Here is a 14,516-nt window from a genome sequence, read left to right on the forward strand (position 1 = left end):
GTGTAAATATATTGTAAGAAATGCTTGTCAATGTTTCATCCCTTTTCTTTATATGGGTGTTCCTGCAAAATATTTTATCCCCTCATTTGATACATTTGACTTACCAGCACCCTTTAAACTGTTCTTTTTCAGAGGAGAGTGTTCGAGTCATAGTCCTGTGCCAGTCATCCCAAAGAGATTTTGCTTGCTGCAGTATCGGATCATGGAAAAAAAGTCAGAATGGAGTGTTTGTGTGCCCCTGCAGCCATTATAGATCAATGGGGTGATGAAATGAATAATTAAAAAAGCATTCTTATTAAAGTTAAAACATAGGTTGCCAACAGTAAGCTCATTATTTGAAAGGATCAACTCATCGTTATTTTTTATCAAACGGGAATCTTGCTCTCTATTTTAGGCTTTAGTCAGTAAAATTTTACTGTACGTATTTTGGGGGTTTTCAAATGATTCTACACATTTATATACATTAAATAAATAATTCACATATACAAATTGAAACACCAAATGGTCAGAAAAAAAGAGCAATGCTGCAATGCACCCATCAAGATCATTATATGTTCTGATGGCCTAGTGATAATCACACAGATAACCTATTTCAGCTGTATCTTTGAGAATGGTACTTTTCCCACACTGCTTCAACATACCCAGCTGTATAAATCAGTTTATAACAAATATAGATTATGGTAACCACTAAGTTACTTTAGATAAAAGCACCAACCAAATAAATTAATACAAATGACATATAAGGCTTAAAGATGCTAATGTCGGGATTATGATTTAAATTAGCACTGTCTGTCAACGTTTGGATATTAAATTTCATTAACCACAGAAAGCAGTTTAAACCACAAGAGAAGAAGACCACAGCTGACAAACTATTACCCATTGTTTGCTTTCCAGCTTTTAGGAAATGATTGCAATTATGAAGCCAATAATGGCCAAATGGCAAGAATGTGTAAGAGCTGCACATCAGGAGATTCAGTCCCACTTACAGCTGCCAGTAACATCAAAATCATTTCAGGCACTGGGAGTCTTTTTTCCAAGTGTGGAGTCAATAAAGATTTGTGTATTTTCTACTACAGATAAAAAGTGTAAGTTGTGGAGAGCCGAGTAAGAAGATAATACACAGGGACTTCTTACTTGAGTGAAGATGTCTCTCACACACACACACGCATTACCATCACACTAGTTGACATAGTATGCACATTGCAGAGTGCATCTCCTCAAAACTGTAATGTAGTGTTTTGTGTGCTGCATAGGACCTCTTTGTATTGCTATTCTTAAATGAAAATAATAAAAATGAGCAGCAGTGTGGAGTACTGGCTCCTAATTTAAAACTATAGTAATGTTGACCTGAATCTCTGGTACACTGCTACTGTTGTACCCTTGAGACAGGTAATTCATTCAGTTTGCTTCCGGACATGCCCTCCTGTATGAATGAGTCTCGAGGCTGTCACTGTAAATGAGAATATGTTCTTCTTTGACATACCGTACCTGGTAAAATACAGCAAAAAAAATGTATTGCTTAGTCAGATAAGTTCAGTTAACTGAATTTTATATTAAAAGTAAGTTTTTACCATATAATGCTCACTCTTGTAAGTGTAAATTCTGTATTGTTCACTCCTCCTGATGAAGGAATCTGATAATTTTTCTAGAATAAATGTATTTAACATCCTTAAACATATCAATGATTTGTGAATGGATTATAGGAGCAAATGAAACATACTCTTTCTTTATAATGTGGGAGATTTTATTGGATTTTATATTTCCATCATATAAAAATGATCCATCCTATATTCATAATTAATGTATGAAGTAGATAAATGCATGATCAGAAATGCAACACAGATTGTTCTATACTAGATTTTCAATTGTTTTAAGCCCTGCTGTTTTATCACTTAGATAAGTCATAACTTATAGTAACCTACAGTATGCATTGTAACTGGTTTAGAATGATTCTAATAACAGAGTCAATTACAATAACCCAAATTATTGGCACTCTTGATAAAGATGAAAAAGGCTGCATGAAATAAAGTTGGACTGGAGGTGACTGTACATACAGTATATTCATTTTTTCATCATTTCATATTAAGTGCTTAGATGTTTCTATATAAATCAATTGCATATTGAATATGGGTAAATCATAGTACACAACCCTCCATAAAATTTCATCTGACCTTCTCAAGAATGATCAACACAACATTCACAAAGATCAATAGAACAAACCTTTCCTTCTTAGTTGCACAATAATACATTAAATTTAGAATTGCATCAACTATCTGTTGTTGGTTTTACCAAATTAGCTAGGTGGACTGAATCACCTCCCTTTTTGCATACTATCTTTTATTATATTCCTTGGTTTATTTGGAAAAAAAATGGTAAACACAAACGTATTCATAGGATCAGCCATCCATCCATTTTCTAATTGCTTTACATTAATGGGCTGCAGGGGCGCCAGAACCTTGTCTGTAGTGGTTATCATGTTAGCTCAACACACGAAAGGTCCTTGGTGAGAAACAGGGCAGAAACAAACATACTCTTCTCTCTCTCACCAGGATGTCTTTGGACTGTGAGAGGAAACTGGAGCAGCTGGAGAAAACTGACATGAACATGGGGAGAACAAGCAGGGATAACACAAAATCCATGATGATTTCACTCCAGCAATTAAACCTGGGGCCCTAGCACTTTGAGGCAGCATTTCTCACCACTGCACTGATGTGCCCCCCTCACAGGATCATGAGTAGGCTTAAATATTTTTATTTCAGCTGGGGAGCTGCGTAAGCATGCGCAGGCTGCAAAGGAACAAGTAAAAGGTTTATTCCACGCCGAAAAAAGAAGAAGAAAGAAAACAACGTTTCAGCCGTGGAGCCTCCTATTCCACTCTATTACCTGAAAAAGGGTCCACGGCCGAAACGTTGTGGTTTCTTTCTTCTTCTTTTCAGCATGGAATAAACCTATTACTTGTTCCTTAAATATTTTAATGTCAATAACAATCATGATGATCCAGATGTATTAAGCCTGGGAAAAGTACTTGTCAACTGGAACTGGAATTTCCCAGGTGGCAGCACATACAGTAATTGGTGGAATGCTGTCACAGTAGGGTGGCCATTAATTGGCTTGAGCTGTCTTGGCTCCAAGACGAGTATTGACCTCCAGACAAGTCCTGGGCATCTGCAGAGAGGGATACATCTCTACAATAGCTCACTCTGTACCTCACTGAAGAGTTTACAACACAAACTCAATGGATGTACAAATCCGAATAGCTTGTCTGCACTTCATTATTCTCCTTATGTGGGTACAGGAGATGTACCCATAGCTGTGTGCTGAGACATGAAGTGAATTCGTGATTCCTAAATTGGAGGGTATGTAATGAATAGAATCTGAAATTACAGGCAGGTTCCAATGCTATGTTAATACAGGAAATTACTATTTGTGATATAATTTGGCTTATTGTACTGAACTAGGTCTTTTCCCTTAATCTAAGCTAAGCTGTGAACAACAAAACTCAAGAACTATAAAGAAAACATAGCTGGATTTTAACAGTACTTACAGTATATTGTGAGATTCTAGCATTCTAAAGCTGATTCTTAGCAAAAGAATTAGAAAAATTAGCAAACACTTTGAAATTCTTGTGATGGGCTGATGGCTGTATTTCTTTCACCTATAGCCCTATCTCATGAATTAAGCTGAAAAGAAGGAATAATTTCTGACATTCAAGCTATTTTCAGCATCATTTCCTTTATGCTGTCCAGAGCCTTCAAGAGGGTTTCAAGTTCTTAGCCAATGTATACTGTATTTGATTATAGATAGCTTTATGCTATGGCACCTATATTGTACTTTCCATCAACAATGTTGTGGTGCCTATCACTTCTGGGTTTTATTTGTCGTTAAGCACTAATTCTATATTTCTTGAACATATGGATTGATTGCCATAGCCCTCCTTTTTGAAGTGTGTCCCTTGTCTTGGCACTGTAGCAGAGTTAGACCATTGTGTATGAACAATTCATTTTATTGAATTCAAGATAAAGTGTTTCAACAGTAGATGTTATGAAGGTAGCTGATACACTACTAATGCCATTTATTTGTTCCATCTACTCCTATACAGCTGATAATAGGGATTTCAAAAATTATGATGAACCAACAACAAATCTTTCACATTGTATTGTATGAGTCAAACTGCAAAGACATTACCGTGGAAATTATATCATGAATGTTCCCAGCGTGCTGTGCTCTTGGGCTATGTGGATATAAACATGTACGAACAGATACTTCATAAACAACTAAAGTTTTATGTTGTTGTAAAAACTAAAATTGTGATGACAACCTTACTGAGATGCTCTTCACTCTTCAAATCTATTTATACTACATTATAAAAACAAATGATTTATCCAAATTAAATAAAAAATGGAGTAAATCAGAAACCCAAACATAATCCTGTTTTCTAATCCAAAAGACTGACAGAAAAAATAAAAAATTGAAAATTACCCTAAAATTGTACATGTTCAATGAACTAAACATGTATTCCCTCATCCACATCAACTGTCTTACAACAGAAATACTAATTCTGTATTTTTCTACATTAGGCGATTATCAAAAAGCTAAAGGTGAAAGAACTCTTTTAGGTCTACCTGAACACTTACCCCGATTTGTACTAAATGTTTATGAAATATCCTATGCACAGAGTTTTGCTCAAACCACCTTCACAAAGCATATTCATGCAAGAACAATATGTTCATGAGACAAGACTTGGGAAAAACAAATTAATGAAGCCTAACATAACATTGTAAAGGCAAGTCTAAAACCTTTTAGCACTTAAGATGTGTGATGCCTCACAGGGGAATTTTTCAAATTTTCAAACTAAAGTGTTCTTGTCACTCCCGATTCTCATCTGAAGCGCACACATCCAAAACTTCTGAGGGAAAAAGAGCAATTCAAGAGACGCAGAATAAGATGAAAGTGGTGATACACTCATACTTCAGACCTAAAAGCTGTGGGTCTCGCTACTAGTATTTGCATCCAGTTTCGACATTTCAATACCCTGTCACAGAGCTGATCAATTTCCAGCTATATTCACCGTATTGCTGTTGTTATACCACGGTCTTTTATGTTTAATTTGGAGGTTCCTTCAAGTTGACTTCTTTTATTTATGAGACAATTGCAGAAAGAGGCCCAGTGATCAATAAATAGGTACACTACCCAGCTGCCTTTGCACTTTATTGCCTTTATATTAAGGTCTAATTTTTCCATCAATCTTTCTTTTTTTCTGGATCAACAGTTTTTTCCCTTATATTCTGCATTCTTACGAAATGGAGTATGAGACTGCTTCTGTGAAAAATGTTCACCTAGAAACATGAGTAATTACACACAAAACCTGTTAGTATAGCCTTATTCCACTCTATTACTCTCAGCTGAATGGGTAGAAAACATGGTAACAGGGGGCCAATTCAACTGTATGTCCTCTTCACCTCAGAAAAGAAATAGTTTACACTATTCCTATGCACACACAAATGAGACATTGTTCTCATGTTTGAAGTAATAAAAAAATGTGAAAAAAGTAAAGCACGCACATCTCGGTATTTCCAAAAAACAGAATTTTAATATTAAAAAAGATCTTAAATGATTTAAGTTAGATCTGTTTATTAGATGTAGTTTTTCTCTTTAACAGAAAAAAAGTTATGCGACAGAGATCTCCGTCACCGTCCGCAGACAGTACAGTTCACCACACACGTTATCCCACCTAAATCTGAATTACTCGCGTTAATACACTACATCCATTTTCTTGTCCGCTAGCTAGCTCCCGAGGGTGCACACTCGGGGCTCGGCTAGCAGTTTCCCATTTCATAACTACATTTTACTTCGAAATAAGTTCATGTTATTCGTGGAAAATCAGTCACAAACTCTCAAGGATAACGGTATCTTTTCTGTTTATTTGTACAGTACGTACCTATGTGAGCGAGCGCTCTGTCTTTTTTCCGTGTTGAAGTCACTGCGCATCCTGGGCGGCCTGACTTCCGGGTATGGTGGCCTCATAGGTCCAAACCCGAAACCTCTTCTCAGCTTGGCTTTGTAGTGTCAACGCTGAGTGGTACATGCGCACATCTTCCGGTATAGGATGTACCATTTTTACAGATAACGGTAAAAAGGCTAAAATGTTTCGTTCATGATTCTTTGTTTTAATTGTACATTCTGTATATTCTATTGTTGCAAAAATGAATGGATGGTTATGGATTGTGGAAAATAAGAAGATTATTGTGAGAAATTCAGTAATTGTCAATAATTTTAATGTGATAATGGTAGGGTCCAAGGGGGCAGGGCTATACTGTACCTATTTAGGAGGCTCCTTTGGTAGTCCAAAGGAGAGTTAGCAAACAGGATCCGAGTGTGGTAGGGTTGCTAGGCTTATGACTCTTGGAGGAAGGGTTTGTATATTTTTTTAATTTGTTATTTTGTTGCACTCTCTCTTATTGTTTTGTGGGAAGCACTGTCCAAATAAATCCCCCACATTTGTGCCCAAAGCTGAGCCATCATTCTATTTTGAAAGAACTTGCTTGGGCACCACTCCTGCCCTCCCTGTGACATTTATCACAGTAGTACCTGTGTGAATTATTGGTAGGAGGGGTGTGGTTGCTTGCTTTATCATGGTTGAAACTTCATGACTTTATGGAAGAGGTGTTAGTGGGGCCAGCAGGGGGCGCTCACCCTGCGGTCCATGTGGGTCCTAATGCCCCAGTATAGTGACGGAGACACTATACTGTAAACAAGTGCTGTCTTTTGGATGAGACGTTAAACCGAGGTCCTGACTCTCTGTGGTCATTAAAAATCCCAGGGTGTTTCTCGAAAACAGTAGGGGTGTAATCCCGGCATCCTGGCCAAAATTTCCATTGGCCCTTATCAATCATGGCCTCCTAATAATTCCCATCTATGAATTGGCTTCATTACTCTGCTCTCCTCCCCACTAATAGCTGATGTGTGGTGAGAGTTCTGGTGCACGATGGCTGCCGTTGCATCATCCAGGTGGATGCTGCACATTGGTGGTGGTGGAGGGGAGTCCCCATTACCTGTAAAGTGCTTTGAGTGGAGTGTCCAGAAAAGCATTATATAAGTGTAAGCATTTATCATTATTATTATTATAAGTGAAATTTAAGGTGGCCATGGAAACTTGTGGGCAGAATAGTACAGTACATTTTGGACTGTGTAGATCAAGACTTACAAATCCAGACAACAACCTCCATCCTGAGGATTTGCTTTCACAAGGACCAATGCAAATTCTGATAATCCTTTCTTTCATCTGGCATTTAATGCATCTTTGTTGCCAGATATGGCCAAGGCTCTTATTGTTTTAAAGATTCTCAAGACTGTATGCATAGTGTTTTCTATAGCCTTGTTCACTCCCTTTATCCTACTGAAGTTTTTAATCAACAGTGAGAGCCAGGCCTGAGCCAGATTAAAGCACTCTAATGCCTCTTTGTATTGTACATACTGTAGATTAAGGACCACTTTTTATAGTTAATGTGGTTCTCTGTTAAAGTGGGAATCTCTATTTTTCAAGCCATTGGCTCATACATACAATAGTTTCCCTAACTATCACTCTGATAGATTTTTTTAAAAATACATAAAGAAGCAGTATAAGAAATGTTCTTTCTGTTGGCAGAAATGAAGAATTCTACATGCAGGATTTTTACTAATTTTTCAAAATGTTATTAAAACGGGCACAATAAAAATGCCTGGTTCGTAAACATGAATGTGGGGTCATTAATTATGGTTTCTGACAAGATAAAATGCATAATTAATAACATTAAGTTCTATTTTATTAGTAAAAAGTTGTAGAACACTGTAAATTTCCCAGCAGAGAGTATATCAAGGATATTATTCTACACAGTTGTTGGTCAGTTGCAGAACTAATGTACTGTTCATCTGGTTTCAATATTTCTAGCAAACATTTATTAAAATTATGTTAATTCTATCAACAGATTTTAGAATGATATTTTCTACATTCATGTTTTCTTGCCTTTGATTTGCCACGCAGTATGAAAAAAGTTATTCTTATGATAAAATTGCTGAAAGTCTGTATGTACAGAAGATACTTAAAACAAGGGGATAAAAGATTGAGATTTCAATTTTTCTCAATTCCCTGATTCTCTGTGCTTGGAAGTCAATTCAACTGACATACAGTAGACCTGGACCTGAGTCAAGCTCTCCTTAAACAGGCAGTGTTGCATCTCATCTCTTCCTACCCTTTCTTAGATGAGTTACTTAAGACCTTGGTTTATTGTATTTGCAAAGGTAGTATTGCAGATACTGTATGTGTTACAACATTTTTTTTGCAGAACTCAAAATATTCCCATAGCATACAATTCTGTTAGGTTTAACAGTTTTGGCAGTAAGTATTTTAAATAGTTTGGTCTAAATAGTTTGTCCTAGACATTTGGTTTCTTTTTTCATAAGAAAACACCCCATTTTGTTTCATAATAAAGTTTATTCTATATTACAAATAGTATTTTTGTTCTTGACTGCAAAATAGGAATGCATTATATTTACATACACAGGTATACAATTAATTGTAACAAAGTTAGAGAAGCTTGCCTTTTCCAAGTTTCATTTTCCCCCAAACAGCATATTTAATTTTTTCATCAAATATCATAATATTAAAAGTCTTTTCTAACATTTCTTTGACACCTGCAATAACACTGAGCTCTAAGGACATATTCTTACAAAATGTTTAAGGTGGAATCTTTATCAGGCAGTTTTGAAAGGTTTCACATCCTCTGAACAACATTCATTGTAGATAAGCATGAAACAATTACATTTTCCTGCAAGAGTAGTACAACACTGAACACTACATTTTAATAGATCTTAATGGCAAAAACCAAATAACACTGGGTGTTTATCTTAGTACTAAGTGACTAGTAATGAGAACAAAACACTTAACAAGCAAAAGCCAGAAACCTAAACCAAGAGCAATGTTGGAACAAAAGAAACAACATAAAACACATGATAACACAAACTCAAACCCAATACAGAATCTCACTCTGAAAATTAAGCCCCCAGAACCAATACAGATTCCTCAGAGGGACCTGAAGAGCCTAATGGAGGTTCCTAAGGGAAGCAAACAGACTACAGGACTTTTTTCCTTCATTCAAGCTTGCACCAATATGCTATTTGCACAATTTATTTTAAAAAGAAAAATCACTGTGTTAAATGAATGTAAAGCCATTTGGTAAATTGATAAACACTAAAATGTGTTTGCGATTAGAGTTTAAAGTGTGCATGTTTTCCAAGATTTTTCTTTTCCAATAAATACAGCAAATTGCAATCAGGTGCAAATTCCTTGATAAGACTTATCAAAATCTTTCTTTGGAAAATGTACTGCAACTTACATTTTAGTAATTTCTTGTTGACAGAACTAATATTCACTTCTTCAACAGAAAAAAAAAATAGAACAAAACCTCTGCATAGAAAAAATATATATCGTAAAGAGCTATGCAGGATTTATTAAGCCACATTAAATTTAAAACTGTTTTTTTTGCTTCTTATTCACATAAAATGAGTGCCAGGCTTTCATAGGCTCACTGCAGAAAAGCTCATTGTATGCCCATATAGCTCATAATCTAGAATCGTGGCCTAAGGACACTGCCATACATCAGTAGCAGTAAATGACAGTAGTAATTAAGTTTTATATTGTATTAAAAGGCACATTTATCCTTTCTGTGGATATTTGCCATCAGCCTGGTTTTTGTGGCGCAGTCCACTTATAATCTCAATGGAGAAACTTACATCAACCATTTATAGAAGCTGTCTACTCATAGAAAGACAGTCTACCAAACTGTAAAGATATTAAATCTCTGTGAGGTTAATAAATGATATATGATAATCATAATACATTATATTGAAGACAATTGAAAAGAACAGTATGGGAGAATCCAACTCCAGTTTTTAGAATTAGCTTTTAGCATATTAGATAAATATTTTGATTGCAAGGCAGTTCCATTTCATAACATCCAGTCAACATGCAGGGTATATATTTTTTTTAAGGTACCACTTACATTAGCGTCTAATATTTTATAAAACATGGAATGGTCACATGGATTACTGGATAAAGGTTCCACCTTAACAGAGTAATATAATAACATGACAAACCACTCTGTTTGATGCTTCCAAGCAAATAAAAAAAAAAACACATCCACGTCATTGCAAGGCTTTTTTTCTTTTTCTTTTTTTTTTTTAATTGTAGTACATGCGCTTAAAAAGCCAAAAGATCCAAGGTGGATCTACTGAGGCATCCACACATTCACATCACAAGTCTGGCACGTTTCAAGGCAAAAGAAAGCTTGAAGGTAAAAGAAAAGGAGGGCAGCTCTATTGTCATCTGACAATATTCGCATCCAAATGTTTGTATTGTTGCTCTTTTCAGTGTTAAAAACTCTGAGATCGATATCAACCTCAAAGAAAGCTGTACCTTCAAAGACGAGATTCACTTTCTTTCCAAATTCTTCGGTTGTGCAAAATGGTAACTGGATTGGGCAAAAGATACAGTGTGCAAAAATGGAAAGGACAAAAATAAAAAGCCAGCTTGCCCGCAGATTATTTTACACACTGAGGCTGTAAATAAAATATCATTTTCTTGTTTCTTTTCAATGTGGCACTTTATTTTTCTTTTAAAATCAGACTCCTTTGGTTTTCTGCTGGCCAGCATTGTCCACTTGTTCCAGAGTCTCACTGAACATCCAGTGAAATAAAAGTCTACAACTCTTCACAACAAAGTTGGGATATCCAAAACTTGCTTGTACCAATTAGGCACAGAACTGTGCATTAAGTGGCAGTTTAGAAGTCCCCATTCTGCAGTCTGCAGCCTTCACATACAGTAAGTCAGTACATGTCAAAAAAGTACACTACACATCTCTTAGTTGTCAATTTCTTTTTTTTTCTCCAGGCATTTAAAAAAAAAAAGTCCTCGCCACATAATTTTGGACTTCTGTAGCACTACAGACGGTACATTCGACTGATGAGGGACATTATTCACAAACCTATGCAACACTTCATCAAAAAATGCAGTGGTGGCACATATGAAGAAACAAGCATTGTTACCATTATCAGCTCTACAGTAAATGAGTCAGGTTCAGCGTCTTTATGCCTGAGGATTTGCCTTTTCCAAACATTCATCTGCAGGTCTTGAATATTTTAAATAAAACATCTTCTTTTCGAAGTTATCCATTTTTGTTATCAGCACAATTCTAAATTTGGAAATTTAGGTTGCAGGATATATTAGACATCAGCTGAATTCTTTTTTTTTATCCTATCTGTTCTATTCAAATGCCTTTTCACCTTACAATGGTGAGGAAAAGTTTCGCCCACAATTAAAACATTTGTCCATTCAAATTACAGATACATTATTTGTCTTACTCTCTTCTGCTTCTTTTTGGGTCTAACAATACAAATGCTTTCTTTATTCCCTGTATGCTTAAATATAAATTATTCTGGCCTGTAAATCTCCCAAAAGATTCTTGGTTTGTTTACCTTTTTTATGACATTGCATATTGTCCTAAATGTGATGTGCCTCTGTTATAGAATTAATCTCCATTCTGTTGAAAAATCAAAGCAAACTGACACCAAACGTTGGTTCAGATATTTTTTTTATATCAGTAGTATATACAAGGCAACACTTTACCAGGGGATTAATTAAAATCCACTAGTCCGACAAGCTCTTCTATCCCCATTCATTCTTCTGTAAGTAGAGCTAACATAGTGATACAATGCTTGAGCTACAAGGAACTCGCTGATGGTGAAAAGATGACAGGTCTTCATTCAGGCACGGCTCGGTTTCTGCTCTCCTAGCACACACCGGGGCAGTGGTTTTCAGCTGTCTATGCTCATCAAAGTGACCACTTGCTCGAGCTTGAAGGCCAATCTCTGTTTCCTTGCAGCATCATCCTGTTCCAGTGCAGACACAATCTGTGAGAACAGAAACAAAAACAAAATTGTATTCTCTTGCCCAAGACGGTTGTGCCAAGAATAGATTGAACCTTGGAAAAAACGGGAAGCAACTAAAGGATTAACATTGTTTTTATTAAGCAAGTGGAAGCTGTGGTTTGTGGAGGTGAAATTCACAGTTCTGTATAAACTATAGCTTTAGTAAAACACATGGGCTCGCAATGAGTCAGGGAATGGAGCTGACCTGATATGAGCAAACTGCTTTATGCTATACATCATTTTCTGACCTGTAAGTTGTCAAAGAAACCATTGATGACAAAAGGCTGTTCTGATTTGCTCAGTATTTCACGGACAGATCTTTGTAGGTCTCCCAAATGTACCTTTTAAAATTCACTGTATCACCCCGTTTAAAGAAATGAATGGGCAACCTACAGCGTATTTTGTAATCTGTTAAAGGCCCAAGATTACACATTACTTTATAACATTTACTAGTAGGCATCCAGGACAACTTATAATATATATACTGTATGAAATTTACAGTTAGAGGTCATGTATGTACAAGTTGCAATAAACCAACAAAAGGAAAAACAAGGCCAGTACAACCTGGAAAAGCTATTCATGCACTGTACCTTTCACTTTACATACAAATACCCCCCAAATAAATGTGAATTCGGGATGGAGGTCCAGATTAAAGACTTCTTCAGAATAAAAATAAAAAGTATACACTATAAAACATCAGCATAAAGAAACTAATATGACACGATGGCTTCCAAAAAATCAAATGCATTATATTTTTCGTTAAGAAAAGTCTTTAACTGCAAATTCTGCTAGAATGCAGCAGGCATTTCATTGTATGACATTATACATCAAACAGCTTGAGAAATCCTTGAAAACCCCGATATACCCACAAATCCAGGAGTGTTACAAATTACCATACATGCATGCTGATTTTTGTAGGCCATACTAAGGATGTCTTTAGTAGCGAAGCTGAAAGGCACGGAGGGAGAACTCCAGAGATGAAAACAGCAGCTATGCCCTTGGGAGACTATTGCAGTTTCACCTTTTTTTGCCATGTATGATTTCTTTTAATCTTTCCAGCCGAAAGCAATCTTAAGCAGGCTAGGAAGAGGTGCCGGAGAAAGGAGTACACATCAATAAAGCCAATCAGATTAAAGGAAGTCCGCCACAGTGGCTGCAGCTATTTCATCTCACTCTTTGTAATGGGATGTTTCTGAGCCGTGCATGGAGAAGGCTCGGGTGCTCTATGAATGAATAATAAGGAATTAAAATGTAGTAAAAAAAGATCGCTTTTCTTATAGCTGGATGACATTATTAATCCCTTTGTCTTTATATAGAGTAAAAAATGAGCCTGGTCACATTCCTCTAACTGTAAATTATAGTTAGAGAGAATGAGGGAAAAAACAAGCATGACATATGCAACACAGATTTTCATCCCATCCCTAAGAGTATTTCCTCTAATGGCTGGTGGCTGACAAAATGAAGCAATATTTCAATTTACTGCTTTTCTGTTCTTTGCTCAGACAAACACGCTCTGCTTTGTCCCTGTAAATGCTTTCCCATCTACAATTTCAATTTAGTCAAAAGATGGTACAGTACATTATAAAGCGCTTTCAAAGCATTTAAATCATTTCAGTTTGGTTCGCCTCACAGGCAGGCTGGACAATCTGCACAAAAACAATATAAAACAATTTGATTTGGGTCAGTTTATCTGTCTTCGAAATACAGAACTGGCTCTTCAAAGCAATCTTCAATTGCTTATTGCTCTTCCTTAGAAAGTGGCACCATAGAGCAGGGCTAAAGATGTAAAGCATTCAGAAGTAAATGAGTAGTGTGCCTTTAGAATATTTTGGAGAACCATTATACAGTATAACATCTATCAAAGTTAATACGCCAAGGGGTCATATGGACATTGGAGTTTGGTCTTCTGCCTATGTACTGAGTTGCCTCCTTGAGTTAGAATTATTATACTGCATTATGTTCCAAACCTGGGAGAACAAACTGACTTGCAGCATAATTTCTATATTCACTTTAATGGAACAAGTAAAGGTTTATTCCATGCTAAAAAGAGAAGAAAAACACAACGGTTTGGCTGTGGAGCCTTCTTCGGGTGTTCACTTTAACGCTTTTTTTGTACTTACCTCCTCACTGTACTTTCCAACATATGAGTAAATCTCACTGAGTGAGCTCATTGTGTTGAATTCATTCATGTGCATGCGGGACTGCTCCGCTAGGTAGGCATTCATATCCTGATCGCTAATGGCAGGCATCTTACCGATGTCTGAGTAGTACCTGTTGAAAACACCACAAAAAGCAAGATTAGAAACCATGGCTTTAAAGAATTGCCCAATGAGATAAAGGCCTTGTTCATGCTAAAGAACTGACCTTGAAAATAGGATTTAAAATTGTTATAGTTACTCCAGCTCAGAGTGTCCACACTGCTAATAAATTTGTAATTTACTTGAGCTTACTGTGTCCAGACATGATTAGTTTCAGGTCCTAACAGAGCACTGCACAATGAAAAACTAATTTGCTGCTATCGCACCACACATTATATTGTTTGCAACCTGGAAACG

General features: G+C 36.3%; 1 protein-coding gene and 1 long non-coding RNA gene across 4 annotated transcripts in view; both read right to left on the minus strand.

The window, feature by feature from the left end:
• The window catches only part of LOC138240769 (uncharacterized), a 34,678-nt gene extending 28,655 nt beyond the window's left edge, over nt 1–6,023 (minus strand). Inside the window, exon 1 of the long non-coding RNA XR_011190007.1 lies at nt 5,939–6,023. This is a non-coding gene — a long non-coding RNA (uncharacterized lncRNA). The remainder of the gene's footprint in view (nt 1–5,938) is intronic.
• Nucleotides 6,024–8,450: 2,427 nt separating this feature from the next.
• The window catches only part of plxna4 (plexin A4), a 341,756-nt gene continuing 335,690 nt past the window's right edge, over nt 8,451–14,516 (minus strand). For all 3 annotated transcript variants that reach the window (XM_015352424.2, XM_069192541.1, XM_069192542.1), the window contains 2 exons: nt 14,082–14,232; nt 8,451–11,943 (listed from right to left, as the gene is read on the minus strand). In XM_015352424.2, coding sequence (XP_015207910.2) covers nt 11,848–11,943; nt 14,082–14,232 — 247 coding nt within the window. In that variant the 3' untranslated portion in view covers nt 8,451–11,847. The remainder of the gene's footprint in view (nt 11,944–14,081; nt 14,233–14,516) is intronic.

The sequence above is a fragment of the Lepisosteus oculatus genome, chromosome 7 (genome assembly GCF_040954835.1).
Source record: "Lepisosteus oculatus isolate fLepOcu1 chromosome 7, fLepOcu1.hap2, whole genome shotgun sequence".
NCBI lineage: Eukaryota > Metazoa > Chordata > Actinopteri > Semionotiformes > Lepisosteidae > Lepisosteus > Lepisosteus oculatus.